Raw genomic sequence first — 15958 nt, forward strand, 5'->3', positions numbered from 1 at the left:
GGGACAGGGGATGGTTAGAATATGGTATACACTCGCTTGAAGCAGGACTCAAGCTGGGGAGGGGTTTTACATCGCTGGCGTTGACATTGCTTCGTTTTTGGAGTCTGATAGATAGATACCCTCGTTTTCAGCAGCGCATACTTCATTCGAGAACACGGCGAAAGCCAAGCCGAATGGCTTTTATTACGTCGTTCCTCAGAACCTACTGCCCTTTGGATGCAAATCACCGCCCCGTCGTGAGACCCCAAAAACATGAGAAGGTATATACCACCGTTCCTGCAGTTCATTACAATATACACTATCGTCACCACACATTGTTCCTCTTTTCTCCTTCCTCGTTGGTATCCAAAGTTGATTCGGGATCCCAAGCACAGCGTTCCTTTTCCAAACCTGGATAGTCCATACATCACCGCTCGTATTTCGGCAACGGCTCCTCCGGCTCTGCGATATTCCTCGGTGCTGGTATTGGCAAGGTATTTGCTCCGGCCGTACCGTAAGCGTAATGCAGCCCATAGGCGTCCTCATCCTCCAGCACGGGGGCCGAAGGTTGCAGATCGTGGCTAGTGGGAGCACTCGGCTCGGCTGCTGGTGCTGATGCCGCGGCGTTGCTGCTCCCCCCGGCGTCGTAATCCTCGGGGCACTCGGGCGGCGCGCCGGCTTCGGCAAGCAGCCGGCGTCTCTCGAGCTCCTGCTTATCTTCATTCGTATGGACGTCGGTGGCGGGGGAGAGATCCTCAAGCGCTGGTGCTGACGGCGCGTCGAGATGATCCTCTCGCGTTGGATTAGACGGTTGTGGGTCATGCGACGGGCCCGCGACAGGCGTTAATATTTGGTCGTCGGCGTCATAGATGTTCTCGCCGTTGGCCAGATGTGAACTGGAATGGTCTGCAGCGGGGGCTTCTGGTGGCTGGCTGGGGAGCAGTCGCTGCTCGGCACGTCTGATGCGCTCTTTGTCGGTGAGATGGATTTCATCTGGGATATCTGGAGGAGGGATGTAGTGGGGAGCAGGTGAATGCTGCGGCGAAGAGGTTTCCCAGTAAGGGTAAGGTTGAGGCGGTTGGATGTGGGGTGACGGGGCGTAGTCCTGAGGGTAGTCATCTGGCGGGTAGCCGTTGCTGTCCTCGGGAGCATTCGACCATGTTTGTTTCTCGTTCATATCGCCATCGTACATATCAGTTTCCTGGACTGGCACGGTGTGGATAAAAGACTCCGGCCTCATCGGCCCTTTCGCGCGCAGTCGACTGCTGTCTGCTGTCCCCACGACGACTTCAAACACAACACAGATGACACCCTTTTGACGTCGGAGCCTGTCTGTGTCGATGATGCTCGTGTTCCAAGAGGTCATGGTGGCGGGACCGCTTTCGTACGGATTGCCCGTTAGGCCGAGGGGACCCGCCACGGGACTCACTCTGGTGCCAGACGGCTTGATGCCGTGTATTTGATTAGCCAGCTTTCCACCCAGATCGACAATCACCTCGACATGGTACTTGAACGAGATCATTTCGTACGGAGCGCCTTTGATGGTGGGAAAGACATCTTCAGGCACCCGCACCGAGGCGGTGAGACTCGCAGTGAGAGTGTCCGGGTCGATAATCAACGGGGCAAAGGCCTGTGACAGGTCCTTTCGGAACACGCTGCAGGAACCTGCCGAGGATAGAGAGAGACCGCCCAGTCCTGTCTTGGACCTAGGGTAGTACTCCTCTTTCTCCAGCCGCCGAGCGTCAGCTTCGGGCAGCTCTTTGGAGAGCAACGGCGGCGACGAATCTATGCGCCCCAACCTGTATAGGGTGACGATGACACCGTGCATGCTCTTGATCCGTCTGATGTGCTGCACAGATATCTTGATCGGCACCATGTCTCCCCGAAGGCAACCACCTTTTGGTAGCTCAACGGTTGCTGTGATCGTCCGTTCCTTCACAGCGGGGGTTTTCTTCCCGGCGAGCGAAGGGGCCGCGGCTACCGCATAGTTTGCATCTCCAACTTTGCTTTGACTAGTGCTGCCACTAACGGCGCTCTCGCTACTCACACTCCGAACGTCGCTTTGCGGGCTTCGAGGATTGTTGCCTGTCAGCTCCTGTTCTAGGTCTTCGCCGATCACGGATAAAGAGCCTTCGGTGGAGTTCTCGTTCGCCCGAGCGGAGTCGGGATCAGACGTTGGCGCGGTTGCGTCCGTTGTGACGGAACCCTTTTCTGCACTGAGGGCAGCCTGCTTCTTCTTTTTGGGCCGTTTGGAGATGGGCTCGAGGTAGATAGTACGCGGCCGTGGTGGGGCTAGGGATCCAATGTCGAGCTTCTCAACGAGGTAGAGTTTTCGCTCGCAACTCGTTTTAGGCGGTGTTTTGGTGCCTATGGATGTCGGACGCGTCAAAGTCGCCGTGATCATGTAGGATATGGTCCCACGCTCGAACTGTACCGATACAGGTTAGCGACTTAAGAAAACCGGATCCAATAGTACCCGCAGAGCACGTACATCAATACTGCTCGGTAACCCACTTGTTGGGAAGAGGAGGTTGAAATTGAACTCGTATTTGCCCGGCTCGAGCCTCCCATCGCCGCTGAGGGTCTGCTCATCCTGGAACAATCTCACGCAGCCGTTGCCAAGATTTTTATGACGCGAACTGCGGCTCGACGTGGTCAAAGCCTCAGCGGGATCAATTATGGGTTCGTTCGAGGGTATGTTTAGGCCCTTGTAGACGCGCATGTGGCCGTGGAGCGACACGACCAGGTGTGTGATGCGGACGGGCTTGACGACAGTCAGGACAACGGCGCCCTGTACCTGGTCACCCGCGCCATACTTGCGATGGGGCTCGGCCGGGCGGATGTGGAAGTCGGCAACGTAGCGGGCACGCGACCGGAGGGGCAGGGTGAAACGCGAGAAGAACGAGAGGCTGCTGTTCGACGACGGTTCCTGGGAGGCAGACGCGGACGCGGGGGCAGGGTCGGCGGCGCGGTTGTCGGCTGGCTTCTTCGAGAAGCCCATCTATGCTTGTTGCCTTGGCAAACAAACGAATATGCAAATGCGGATACGTGTTTGGCACGTTCGGGAAGCGGCGTCTGCGAGATGGGAGGGGGGGGGCGACTGGTCCAGCGATCGGGATCGGGTTCGAGCGTCGGGTGCTGGGTGGCCGCGTCGACCGGTGCCCATGCGACACGGGAAGGTCGGGCAGAGTCCAACAAGGGCGCGCACGCGTACGATGGGTCGGGCTGCGCGCTGGCGGCGTCCGACCGAGTCGGGATCGCGATAGCAAGCTCGAGAGCGGGACCAGAAGAATGCAAAAGCCAAGAGATCGTGGATGAGATGAAGCTTGGGGGTTGCATATGCCAAGGCTAGACAGGCTGACTGCTTGGCTTTTGCCAAGATGACAGGAGAATCGTGGGGAGCGGCCAGAAAAGGTGGAGGATGCTCAGGTCGAATAAGACAGGAACGGCTTGCTGGGGGCTGCGCGGGGTCCTGGTCTGCGGGAGGCTCGGGGCTCTCCGCTGGGGCACCGTTTGGGACGCCGAGGACGGCCTGGAAAAGCTTGACTCGGGCTGATCCAGGGGCTCCAACCTGGTCTTCCATTTGTGGGCGACGAACGAACGAATGTCCATACAGATCATGTCCACTACTATCCGGGGAACGCCGGTGGCTTTTACGCGCACCAAATGGCATGATGACGTTCCGGATTGCACATACACACATATGTACACACACACACACCCGTCGCATCTATGTTCCATTAGACGGAATAATGGGTTGCGTTCTGGTCTGACACCAAATGCCCGCGCACTATTCACCCGATTTAGCGGTCTGGTGGTTGGTCTGCATGCTGAGTGCTGCTCGCGTGGAGAAATTAGGAGGGACACACTGCACGAACTGCCCGGCACCGAACTAGGTTGTCGGTCTGCATGGTGTTATTATTAATAACGTTAACTAGCCGAAGCTTGAGGGTTCCGTTCCCGTCTTCCACTTTGTCGGGTGTCTCGGAGCATAGGTTGGGTTCTCTCCTCGGCCATCTCAGGTAGGCACCTAGGTAACTACTGTGTAGGCAGGTACCAACAAATCGTCCTGCCGGGCAGTGGTGCGGCCAAGGTACCTGAGCTGTGAAGAGAAATAACCCGACGGGATTGCAGCTTCCGAGTTTTCATTTGAAAAATTTGATGGTGTGAGCCAGATGTCGCCGAACGAGCGAGGGAAGGTGCTCACCTCACTCTGTATGTACTGTGTACACAGTATGTGCAGTGTCAGCACCCCTAGTGGGAACCGAGCTCCCGAACTAGCCCCAAGTGGGACTGTTTTTCGTGCTGAGGTTGGAACCGACACGCCCCCAACCCAGGTCCACCCGTAACTCTCCCTCCAACTTCCACTCTCAGCTATTTTTATCACCGACCGACCACACAGTACGTGGCTACCTGCATATTGAGGCCTGACAACTGTGATCATGCATTCGGTTGAACATGGTATTTAAGCAACGAGGCAAACCATCACCAAAATGAGAGACATCACCGAGCTGCCTCGTGACATTTTCCTCTTTATTATTTGGTATCTCTCGCCTCGCGCTTGCGTACGCTCCCGCGCCGTTAGTCGCCGATGGTACGCCGCCTTCACGAGCGAAGATATCTCACTGCTTCTCTTGCGCTGGAATATTCCCCGGTGTCGTGAATTACGTTTAGCTGCTGCTGTCGCATCAGGGTCGATCTTGTCGGCCAAACTCCCCGCAAATGTGAAGGCCGAACTCGAAGATATTGCCGAGCATCCCTACAACTGGTCGTCGACCTTCGCCGAGGTGGCTCGCCGATATCACTATTTGAATAAAGGTCGTCCACGGGTCGTTGAGAAGCTCGAGTTGGCCGCGAGTAGCCAGGAACATGGGTCCATCTTCTCGTTTTGGGGCGTCGCACATTGGAACCGGTTCCTGCGCGTGAGCTACGGGACTTGTAACTTCCATTACCCTGATCCGGTCTGGTGGTACAGCCAGGAAGACGGAGTGTTGGTGTACCCAGCCGCCTTGGAAGTCCCGCCAGATCGTTGTGACGGGCGCATTTATCATATCCTCGACCTCGCCACTGGCCAACGGGTCCCTGTTCCCTTTGACGTCCGCGCAAGGCACGTTCGTCGAGTTCGGTTAGCCCAAGGGGTGCTCATTTTTGAGTGGGCAGAAGCACTGCCATACCACCAACTAAATGACCGAGAGGTCGTGCATCGCCATTTTGTCACGGCTTACGACGTCATTCGCAAGCCCTCCGGCCTTGCCGCTGGAAGAACATGGGCAGTCGAGTTCCGTTCCGAGTGGAAGCTGCATTTTCTCGGCTTGCCCCTGAACCGCTCTGATCGCTTCTTCTCGGCACACACCGCCACCCACTACGCCGTGTACTTCTGGCAACCTAACCGCTCACTCTATCAGGATGATCCTATCGAGCAGCTGGCTGTTTGGGATATCTCGTCGCCCAGCCCGTACCGACCATCAGAAGATCCCCACGGCGGCAAGCGGCCAACCGTCGCCCGAGCACCATCCTTACCAACTGGTTTGTGGAACGGGCAGAAGAGAACGTCAGCTGGCAGCAATATACGCGGGTTTGTTGACTCCAGCGCAGATTTGAAACCGTCCAGGAGGGCCTCATTGGCAACTGCTACCGCTGGGCCTCAGGTTGTCCGACGTATGGCTTGGCGCGAGCTGGACTTTTACGGTTTACGCCAACGAGCAACACCACGACTCAGGAGCTTGGCTTTGGATAGCCAGAATCTTTATGTGATAGAAGAAGAGCACCGCTGGGCAGATGGCCAGCATAGCTCCCTGAGCCCACCCCGTGTGCATTTGGTTCGAAGCACCGGAATCCCAGTTATCCCGGCGCCAACCTCGGTCACTCAGGGAGCCTGCAAGATTGCTGCTCGGTCAACTACCGATCTCGCCGGGGCTGGCCAACCTGACCTCCAGACGGCTACCCTGTCCAACATCGTTGACGGGCCGGTCAACGGTCCCATGTGGGTCGATACATGTGGTGCAAACGGGGATGTCGACATGAACTTTTGCTGGCGTATGGCAAACACCAACGGCAGAAGACCGAGCATGCCACATGGTGTGTGGCTCGCTCCAACTACGGGACGTCACCAGGAAAACTACGACGATCGGCCGCAACCACGATCATCACCGAGTCCTGTGGGCTGGCCATGGGCACTCGGTGAAACGGGCTCGTCAAGCCCCCTAATCGCGACCGAATCGACTCGCTGGCCTGGCTGGGCCCCTTGCTGGCGCCACGAAGATTTCCCTTACCTAACCATCTCGGAGATGGTGGACTTTGCCGCTGGTGTGCGGGTAACGGCCCGTCACAGCTTCATGTTTGAGGGCTTATCGGTCTATATCCGCCCGGCCGTTGTAGTTAAAAGTACCGCGACGGCGATGGTGGACCAAAGCAATGGACTTGCGGGGAATACTAAGCGGCGTCCTAGCGCTACGAAGGCGGTTGCAGCGAGAAGCAAGGAAGCTATATTCCCGAACCAGATGTGGTCTGATCTCGCCGCTAAGGGGCATATTGCTGGAGATGAGCGGTGGATTGTGGGAGAGGATGAGAAGGGGAGGATTACTGTGGTGCGCTTCTGAACGATACCACAGCCACCGATAATCTTCAGAGTAGATCTTGGGAGGCTTGCTCCTTATAGGTGCTCCATTGGGAAATCAAGACGACCTCCTCTCACGCCTTATCCACGTCAAGAAAAACACCATCAACTCTCCAAAGCCAAACCACGCCGAGGGAATCACAAGTTTACTTTGCAGGTTTACTTGCTGCCCGAAAAGCGCCTAATATGGCTGTCACGCGAATGGCCGACTCAGCTCATTTCTAATTGGGAGGGGGGCCTGAGCCCCCCCGCCGCTTCGGGTTGAGCGCAAGGCTCTCAATCTCAACCAGCGCCCCTCAACTTCATTCTTTCGGACTATCTACCCAAATTCCAGCGTCAGGAATCCATTATGCGCCTCCTGAATGTTGACACCTTCAAGCTAGAAGAGTTCTTCTTCTCGCCACCCGCCTACGCCATCCTATCCCACACATGGGGCAGCGACAGCGAGGAGGTTTCCTTTCGCGATGTCCTGGACGGCAGGCTCGACTCAGACTCCACGCGGCCGTTGAAAGTAAAGGGCAGCTGCAAAATAGCCAAGGAAGATGGCTACCAGTACATCTGGATCGACACCTGCTGTATCGACAAGACCAATTCGGTTGAACTTCAGGAGGCCATCAACTCAATGTATCGGTGGTATTTTGAGGCAGCTCAGTGCTACGCTTACCTCTCCGACGTTCAGCCCGGAGACAACCCGAATGGGAATCAATCTGCCTTCTCGTCAAGCCGTTGGTTCCAGAGAGGATGGACCTTGCAGGAGCTTCTTGCCCCATTGAACCTCCGTTTTTACGACGCAGATTGGTCATGTCTGGGGACCAAAGGGGATTTGTGTTATTTGGTCGAAACCGTCACGGGAATCCCGACTTCGTTCCTGTTAGGTATGACCGACATTCATCAGGCCAGTGTCGCCCAGAGAATGTCTTGGGCCGCAAAGAGAGTCACAAAACGACCAGAAGACATCGCTTATTCCCTCCTCGGCATTTTCGGCTTCTCCATGCCAATGATATATGGCGAAGGGGATAAGGCTTTCCGAAGGCTGCAGGAGCAAATCATGAAGGACCTTGGGGACGACTCCATTCTCGCCTGGGGCTTTGAGACAGACACGGCGCTGCCTAATACCACACTCGACATGGTTCTCGGAGCCGCCCTTGCACCCTCCCCCTCCTCCTTTGCGAATTCCGGGCACGTGGGCGTGATAGACCATGGCGCCCACTCCCCATTTGAAGTTCATGGCGGATGTATTCACCTTTCGATGGCCGTGCAGGCTACAGCAACGCGGACTTTCGGCCTTCTCCAATGTGGGCTTGAAGGAGATAACGACAATGTGGTGGGGATACCGCTCGTTGCTGCGCCTGGGAGACCCCCGGGGAACTATTTCAGGCTAGACGGCCGTGGAGCCAGATTGCTCCCAAAGCCTGTGTTCGACACTTCTACCACTTTGGTCCATCTGCAGCTCGACGGCGGGCGCAAGTCCCTCTCACAGGCAGTGGGCCCCTGTTTGATCCATATCCGGAAATCCGTCCCGGGCTTGGAGCTCACCAGCGTGCACCCAAGGGCCTATTGGCATAAAGAAAGAGCATTGATCGAGGCGGCGACCGAACCCACCGCAGGTGTTCGGAGGATTCTAATGCGGTTCCAAGAGACTGCAAAGAACGTAGCCGATTTTGTTGCTGTTGTTGAGATCGATTCGGAGGCACAGCCTAGTTGCAATCTCATGGTTGCATCTAAAGAGACGACGTTGGGGGAAATTGATGGCTGTCCAGACGCCTGGAGGGACATGGTCAGCGGGCGGCAATGCGCATATAATTCTTCCCTGAGCATATACATGGATCTACAACCGATCCAGGCGTCCGCTCAGCATAGAAGATACGTCCTCACACCCTCAGCCGTACCCGATATGCCCGATACCACCGTCAGCGCGACCACTGCGCTAGAGTTTTCAGGACTCAACGCACTATTGGACGACCTGCGTCAGGCTCGCGAAATTCATCAAAGCGAGGAGAAAGAAAGATGGGCCGCCTTAACGCAGGAGAAACAACTGGTATTCCAAAAACAGGCTGAGCTGGAAAAGATAAGGGCTCAGATCGCCGTCCTCGAACATAAAGCGCGTCAGCTAGCCGAAGCTGTCGACCAGGCGCGTGCGGTGAAATTCGACTTACTGGAGAAATACACCTTGGCTAAAAGAGCAGAAGTGGATAGCTGGGAGATGATCTCGGGCATGGAACGGTTCATAGATACCTATAATGCTAACGCGGAGGACCCCGAGAAAGCGGCTGTCCTCTCCAAAACGGCCGGGAAGATCTTGGCGTTCGCGGTCGATAGGAAATACGATAGCTTCACGCGCAGGCTCATCGAGCGAGCAGACGACGTCTCGGTACCGGATCTTAGAGGGATGACACCTCTCCACTACGCGGTTCGCCGAGGCCAGGATGAACTAGTCCAGATGCTCCTTGACAAAAGCGCCAATATCGACACGCGGGATGAGTTGGGTATGACACCCCTTCATCTGGCCGCGCAGGATGGGTTCATAAACATCACGGTTCGGCTTCTCGAGAAGGGTGCCAAAGTGTCAACGAACAATGCCGGGAACACGGCGGAGCGCCTGGCTAAGCTGGCAGGGCACACCCAGCTTGTGAGGCTATTCCAATCCCATCGGAGAAGAAGGCGCAACAATCCAGGCCCCCGATTCGCCCTCCCAACCGCCCGCCCAATCGACCCTTTGACATCGAGGAGCGTGGGTATTACGACGATGACGAGGGAAGTGACGCGCTAGAGTGGATGACAAGTTCCAACAATAGACCTCCTTCCCTGCGGCCAATTCCGATTTCAACTCGACCCCGCCAGGCACGGCTCGGAGGGCGCCCTACCCACCCGCCGAGGTAATGCCGCCAATAAAGACGACAAGGCGTGTAACATGGGGTGGAAGCATTTGAGTACAGTGGGCCGAAAGTAAACAAAAGGGGCCGAGGATGCAACTGGCGCCAGTGCAGATGTGACATCAGCAATCGCAGACAGTATCAAATACCAGACAAACAAGTGCGGAAATAACTGAAACACTTAGAACTTTGACTGTCCTATATTTCTGAGCACCATACAAAAACGTGCCGTGAAGAAACCCGAACTTCTTTTGAACTCCCCCGCCCACAACAACTCACTGCCTCGCAGCATTTTGTATACACTCCCCTTCTAATCCATAAGAACACAACCACTCCGGTATTACCCCATTCCTAGCCTAGTTAACCCCCACCGCTCACAAACAGTCAATCAGGTCAAGCCTCAACCCTGGATCGGCACGGGCAACTGCAAAAACCGCCCATAGTATTGGTCCAACCACTTCGCGGCATCCTTCCCGGCATCGTCAATGCTCGAATCCCAGCGGCCGACCGAGCCGACATAGCCGTCGGGGCGCACATTCACAACAGCCACTTCCCCCGCCCCGAGGGAGCCGACCCACTTCTTGGTGCAGTGCATGTTGCGCGTGTCCTGCATGGGGACGTCATCCAGGTAAAAGGTCCAGCGGCTGTCTTGGAAAATGGGGGGTAGGTCATGGATCTCGATGTCGTCTTGGGGCATTGTGGCTAGTGAAATGGGTTAGTTTCGCTCGGCAAAGGGTCGCTGTGAGGTAAGCGAGGGGTAACGTACTGATGAGTGCGAACGTGAACAGGTGGCTGACAGCCGTGTAGCGCTCTGGTCGGAGGTAAATATCCTCTGGGCCTGGAATACGCGGTTGCTGAGTGTATGAGACCTTTGCTGCCGCAGAGAGCTGACTGACGAGGGAGCTAGTTGAGGCGATAGCTTCACAGAAGGCATCGAGGAAGATGTAGGACTGGTGGACGTCCCACACCATTACGTAGATGCGAAATTGGCCAAGCATCGGAATGTCGAGCTGAATATCAACTGGATTGGAGTCGACGTAGCGTCTGACTTTGGCCGGCGGTAGGAGCGAACCCGGCTTGACCTCGCCTACCAAGCCCGGTGAGGGCTCCGTCATGTTGATGGCGTTCTGGTCGTACTGGGCACCAACGCCAGAGATAAGACGCACATTGGTCCTGAAATTCTCAGCAAGCGCCCTGGGATTTCCCTCGGCGATCCGGATTGCGTGGTCGTAGTCAAAGTTGACCAAGTCCAAGGCAATCTTCCTCCGCTCCTCTTCGTAGCTTTGAAGTAACGCCGGTTTGGCGAAGCCTCGGATGGCAAGGTTGAGCTTCCAACACAGGTTCCAGCCATCGTGCATTGACGTGTTCATGCCTTGAGCAGACTTTGGGGAGTGAGTGTGGCTGGCGTCGCCGGCGATGAAAGCACGGTGATGGTTGTCACAAAACCGGCTTGCGACCCGCTGACCGACCTGGTAACGGCCGAACCATTCAATGTTCTTCCACTCAACTTTGTAGGGAGCCATGATATCCTTGGCGCGTTGCATGACTGCCTTCTCACCGAGCTGATTCTTATCTGATTTGGGCGAGCTCTTAAGTTCAATGTAGAAGCGCGTCACGTTGCGCTCCCGGGGGATAATCAGGATTGAGCCGTACTCCTCCGAATGCACCAGGGACTTGGACCAGATGTCGGGGAAGTCAGTCACCAGCTCGCCGTCGACCACACCCCACAGCGAAGCTTGCGACATGCCGACAAACGTAGCGTCCGGGATGCTTCTTCTGACCTTGGAATGTGCCCCATCACCTAGAAAATAGTCAGCCCAGTCCTTAAACCACTCTAATCTCCATTAATACGTACACCCGACGAGATACTGTGTCAGAAACGACTTGCGCTCTCGGTTCACGTTCGCCCGGCAGTTAACCTGGAGCGGCCCGCTCTCGTCGTCGCACACGCTGTACGAGTCGAAAGCTGTGTTCCTGCGGATCTCAATGCCGCGCTTTTTTAGGTCCTCGATGAACAAGCTCTCCACCATTCCTTGGTGCACCAGGAGGATATAGGGGTCCAGCACATCAATAACGGGCGGGTAGTGAACTTCACGGCCAAGGCGTTGGAGCGGTTGGTCAGCGGTACTCTGCCAAAAGGCGATGTTGTAGACTCGGACACCGCGCTGCAAAAGGGGGTCCGCCAGTCGCATTTGCCGAAAAGTCTCAATCGACTTAGGTTGAAGACCGTCGGCTCTATAACACGTCCCAAGTCAGAAACCATGGACGGGGGTGAATATGGTCCACGGTGGCTCACCTTCCCACCGTCGTTTGGTCTGCCCGATCATCCACCACTTCCACTTTGATACCGTACCGGCCAAGGTTACATGCCAACATCAAGCCGGCCGGGCCTGCTCCAACAACGCAGACCTGGCACTCAAGGGGCGTCTCAGGCATGCTCCGAAGGAGAGCCAGGCGATCGACACACTCAGCCGTGTCCATCTGGTCTTCGCTTATCCGGCCCTCCGAGGGCGTGTTGGATCTGGTAGTGTACACCATGGTTATTGCTGTCTAGCGGACAACTCTGAACCTTAAAAGTCGAAAGGACCGGCAAGGGTCGTTATCATTCACAAGATGTCGCCCAGATACAAATGTGTCTCGGTTGGGTCCCGAAGGCGAGGATTGGAGTTGACAGCTTGGTGGTGGGCTGTAACCAAGACCAAGCGGGGACTGCCGCAACCCGAAACGGCGACGACACGGAGAGTTTTGGTGGAGGAGAGCTAAAGTATTGATGATATTCCAGATAAAGTCACCGGCCCACAACCGGGGAACCTGGGATTCTGGAATTTGGAGATTTTGGTGATGGCCGATCCAGAGGTTTGGATATAACCTAACACCAATGTTGCGAAGTAATCTGCAGTGAGGCGGAAACCCTGAACTTTTGAGTACAGCTTGAATCTGACGCTGTCAAGGTGGCAGGGGATATCTGGTGGGACGAGAGACGTGCGAACCGCTGCTTGGGTTGGAGTAACGTTGAGATCGTGGAGCCGCTCAGAGCCGGGTCAAGTTCCTCGGGGAAGGGTACTTCTTGGGCACGAGACAGTGAAGGTGCAGGAAAGATGCATTGTTGTCAAGGGAACGAATCTGGGCTGAAATTGCTATTCGATGAAAGTGCGGAAGGCACTACCTAGACAGGTAGGGAAGAAGGGGCGACAACCTGGAAAGGTTTCAACGTTCAACTTTGCCCGGTGCTCGGTCGTCTCAAGTTCCCTTCGGTCGTGCTGTTGTTTTGCGGGCAATGCCAGGCGGGCTCGGCGGGTAAGCTGATATGGTGTGGTCCGTACCTCGCCATTTTGCAGTGCAAGTGGGCTGATTCCACGCAGGGGATGATCTGATCTCGTGTGTTCGTTCTCCGCCCTCTGCCCAATCGGCGGGCATCCATTGGTCACTGGCCACCGGCAAACCCGTCGAACAGGGAGGGACCAGTCCAGAACATCACTGAAGACTGCCCGGCAGGCCACTTTAGGAGCTTGGGCCTCCCTGGCGCCACCATTTCATCGGACGGGAGCCCCCCCATGCGGGGCTTGGCGCCTTCCGGGAGCTTCCTCCTTGGAATGGACCTGCAACAGCATCGAGTTACAAATTGAGACAAGCATCTTCCCGCTTCCATGTAATCACCAATATCAACTTCCATGAAAGAAACAATGGGTCACACTCAATTCAGAGAAATCTCTAAGCGTCCCAAACAGAGCCAATGGTTGGGTTTTAGGGCTTAGTAACTACCGAAGACTTTGTGTGAAACTCCACGTCGTTGTCTCCCATTTCTGCATTGTCTTGGCTGGTAAGAAGATGCCTATTTTTCTATTATTTACCTACCTAGGTACTCCCACTCTTTAGGTAGGTAGGTATCTAAGTTTTAGAACTGATGTGGCTAATCGACTTCCACAGCCCAACAACTCATCCCACAATAGCGCCTACTCCTCGTTCCTTGAATCCTCCTCAAGGTCATAGAGTTCCCCAGCAAGATATTCCTCAGCAGCCAGGAAGCTTTCCCCGTCGTCGGTATGATTCGCAAGCTCGTGTTCAACGCTGGTGTCACCGTCTGGTTCTGGATTGCCATCGCCGGCCTCTTCCCCACCAGTGTCGTTGTTGTGTAAAGTAAAATCCCTGAGCATGGCCATTTTGTTGCGCCGTGATTCGCAAAGGCCGCGCTGTCTTGCCCGTTTGATTTTTTTCTCATATGCTGGCCGCCTGGCTAGTGCCACTTTGTGTTTTGTGATGCGGTCATTGCTGAGACCTATACACTCTAGCTCATCCAAGTTTAGGATTCGAGCGCTGGTAGCAGGACACTTGGACGCTTCCGGTACGGTTCTGGGGGCATTGGTACTTCCTCGGGCTCCATAAGCAGCAGTTGCTGTGGCGTTTGAGAGTGTCATTTCGCTAGAATCATAGCTTGCGATGGGGTCAGGCTGTCTTACATAGGTAAGTTGTTGATCTCCACCAGTCGCTTTTTGTGAAGTTATTTTAGGTAGCCTTGCTAGGAAAGGAAGCGGGTAAATAGTAATAGCATTGCAAGTTTATATAAGAACATCGAGGGCTGAGACGTTGGACTACGCCATTGTCAAGTTACCCCTAGCAACGATATTGTTCTGCGGACAATTCGGGAGCTATGCACGCAACAATCGACCGCACTGTGTAAATATAGAACATAATTACAATCACCGTCTAGGATCCATGATCATTGGTTGCTGGTTGAGCCTTTGAAAAAGAAAAGAAACAGTTAGTTATTATCCATTCTCTAAGGCGCGTACTTACAACAGGAATAACTGTCGGCTGTCATCCCAAAGGAATAATCATGCAACTTTTACCCAGCGTTCGGAACTTATGCTACGGTACTAAAACGTTCATTTTGTTGTATTGCTCGAGGAATTCACAACGCACCAGGTAGGATACAACAATGGAAAAAAAAGTCACACGATACGCCCGCAACGAGTACATACATACAAACAAACACAACACTAATCCCCGACACCCATCTTGACATATCTTTCCTGAGTAACCCTTCCGACATCCATTACATCACTTACTTCTCCACCAAAACTGTACTCGCACCCGCCCCGACACCTTCCTCCATCCCCTCCCCTGTCCCCTCCACCCCTTCCGCCCCCTTACCCCCCTTCTCCTTCTCCTCATAAAACTTCTCCACATCCTCCACCACCTTCCTCCCCGCAAACGCCTTCATAATCGTCTGATTCTTCGCCCGCAGCCGGTTCTGATACCAATGCGGCATACCAGCCAGCACCGGCAAGGTACCAGCAAAGCCGGGTAGAATCAGCTGATTACTCTCCCCCTTCAGAACCTGGCGCACGATTGCCTCAGCAACGGTCGCCGGGTGCAGCGCCGGCATGAGAAAGGGACTATCATTCTGGTAGCCGGTAAACAGCGGAGTCGTAGTGTAGCCCTGGTTGACGAGCACGGTGCGGACGCGCGGGGCGGCGTAGCGGGTGGCCAGCTCGGCCGTGAGGCCCTCGTGGAAGGCGTGCGCCGCCGCCTTGGACGCCGCGTAGTCGACCATGTTGGGCACCGTCACCCACGCGGCGACCGACGCCACCGTGACCACCATGCCGTGGTTCGCCCGCACCATGGCCGGGAGGAATTCCTGCGTGGTCCAGTAGTGCGCGAAGGTGTTGACGTCGAAGGTGAAGCGGATGTCGCGCTCTGATGCGTCCAGGATGGTGCGCCCCTGCACGACGCCCGCGTTGTTGATCAGGATGGTGGGGTCGCCTACCGCGAGCCGCACCTCGCGCGCGACGAGGGAGAGGGTCTTGCGTGAGGTGAGGTCGCACTTGAAGTAGTGGACGTTGGGGGCTGGGTGGTTTGTTAGTCGGGGGGTTGCTTGAGGTTGGGAGGGAGGTGAGTTATTCTTGCTTACCAGCTGGGTACGTCAGGGGCTGGATGTCCAGTACTACGACCTTGATGCCCCGTTCGGCCAGCAACTGGACAATTTGGCCGCCAATGCCGCCAGCGCCGCCGGTGACGACGACGATCTCCTTCGACCAGTCATACTTGTCGTCGACCCAGTTGTTCAACACTTTGCGAGAGAAATAGTTGTTGATCCACCTGATGACGCCAAACAGCAAAAGCTTCTTGAGGCGAGAGTAGGCTAGTGGGTGGAGGATGGCCCAGTCTTGGCCCTTCTTCGTGTACTTGGTCAGTAGAAGCAGTGGGAGGACCACCTTCGGGTTGAGAGCCGTGTTGCGGATGATTTTGAGAACCGTGTCTCCCTTGAAGCCCTCGCGGGGGAGGAAGCCGTTGTGCATGGGCATTATGGCGGCTTTCCAGTTCAATATGTGTTACAACAATGCGGAAGAAGGTTGAAAGCACATGGCAATATCTCGTTTCAAGATGGCTCTCGTTCTTAATTAAGTCCGGAATGGTACCCGCCAAGGAACAAGGGAGTGGTGGAGATGTGGGGAGCTCCCCTCATGCGGGAAGATGCCGAGGTTGGCAT

The 15958-nt window shown here is 55.5% G+C and overlaps 5 protein-coding genes across 5 annotated transcripts; 2 read left to right on the forward strand and 3 right to left on the reverse strand.

The window, feature by feature from the left end:
• Positions 1–46: 46 nt before the first annotated feature.
• Positions 47–3349, reverse strand: B0H64DRAFT_15177 (uncharacterized protein). Its single transcript, XM_062798443.1, has 2 exons — positions 2471–3349; positions 47–2407 (listed from the first exon to the last, which is right to left on the reverse strand). Exons 1-2 carry the CDS (start codon positions 2978–2980, stop codon positions 407–409), a joined length of 2511 nt encoding a protein of 836 aa, XP_062663935.1. The 5' UTR covers positions 2981–3349; the 3' UTR covers positions 47–406.
• A 998-nt stretch (positions 3350–4347) lies between these two features.
• Positions 4348–6837, forward strand: B0H64DRAFT_380882 (uncharacterized protein). The gene has a single exon (XM_062802761.1). It carries the CDS (start codon positions 4473–4475, stop codon positions 6576–6578), a length of 2106 nt encoding a protein of 701 aa, XP_062663936.1. The 5' UTR covers positions 4348–4472; the 3' UTR covers positions 6579–6837.
• On the forward strand, positions 6831–9652 carry B0H64DRAFT_380883 (uncharacterized protein). The gene has a single exon (XM_062802762.1). The coding sequence runs from the start codon at positions 6945–6947 to the stop codon at positions 9363–9365; it is 2421 nt and encodes an 806-aa protein (XP_062663937.1). The 5' UTR covers positions 6831–6944; the 3' UTR covers positions 9366–9652.
• B0H64DRAFT_15188 (FAD binding domain-containing protein) lies at positions 9617–12305 on the reverse strand. Its single transcript, XM_062798447.1, has 4 exons — positions 11765–12305; positions 11324–11703; positions 10235–11269; positions 9617–10170 (listed from the first exon to the last, which is right to left on the reverse strand). The coding sequence occupies exons 1-4, from the start codon at positions 12004–12006 to the stop codon at positions 9869–9871; spliced, it is 1959 nt and encodes a 652-aa protein (XP_062663938.1). The 5' UTR covers positions 12007–12305; the 3' UTR covers positions 9617–9868.
• A 2029-nt stretch (positions 12306–14334) lies between these two features.
• Positions 14335–15948, reverse strand: B0H64DRAFT_470523 (uncharacterized protein). Its single transcript, XM_062807834.1, has 2 exons — positions 15380–15948; positions 14335–15315 (listed from the first exon to the last, which is right to left on the reverse strand). The coding sequence occupies exons 1-2, from the start codon at positions 15771–15773 to the stop codon at positions 14531–14533; spliced, it is 1179 nt and encodes a 392-aa protein (XP_062663939.1). The 5' UTR covers positions 15774–15948; the 3' UTR covers positions 14335–14530.
• Between the last annotated feature and the right edge of the window lie 10 nt (positions 15949–15958).

This window comes from Chaetomium fimeti (genome assembly GCF_033439085.1).
Source record: "Chaetomium fimeti strain CBS 168.71 chromosome Unknown B0H64scaffold_1, whole genome shotgun sequence".
Lineage (NCBI taxonomy): Eukaryota > Fungi > Ascomycota > Sordariomycetes > Sordariales > Chaetomiaceae > Chaetomium > Chaetomium fimeti.

Coding starts and splice junctions, on each gene's coding strand:
- B0H64DRAFT_380882 (XM_062802761.1), top strand. CDS start 4,473: ATGAGAGACATCACCGAGCTGCCTCGTGACATTTTCCTCTTTATTATT.
- B0H64DRAFT_15188 (XM_062798447.1), bottom strand. CDS start 12,006: ATGGTGTACACTACCAGATCCAACACGCCCTCGGAGGGCCGGATAAGC. Junction 11,704..11,764: donor GACCAAACGACGGTGGGAAG/GTGAGCCACCGT, acceptor GACGTGTTATAG/AGCCGACGGTCTTCAACCTA. Junction 11,270..11,323: donor GACACAGTATCTCGTCGGGT/GTACGTATTAAT, acceptor ACTATTTTCTAG/GTGATGGGGCACATTCCAAG.
- B0H64DRAFT_470523 (XM_062807834.1), bottom strand. CDS start 15,773: ATGCCCATGCACAACGGCTTCCTCCCCCGCGAGGGCTTCAAGGGAGAC. Junction 15,316..15,379: donor GCCCCTGACGTACCCAGCTG/GTAAGCAAGAAT, acceptor CAAACCACCCAG/CCCCCAACGTCCACTACTTC.
- B0H64DRAFT_380883 (XM_062802762.1), top strand. CDS start 6,945: ATGCGCCTCCTGAATGTTGACACCTTCAAGCTAGAAGAGTTCTTCTTC.
- B0H64DRAFT_15177 (XM_062798443.1), bottom strand. CDS start 2,980: ATGGGCTTCTCGAAGAAGCCAGCCGACAACCGCGCCGCCGACCCTGCC. Junction 2,408..2,470: donor GGTTACCGAGCAGTATTGAT/GTACGTGCTCTG, acceptor GTATCGGTACAG/TTCGAGCGTGGGACCATATC.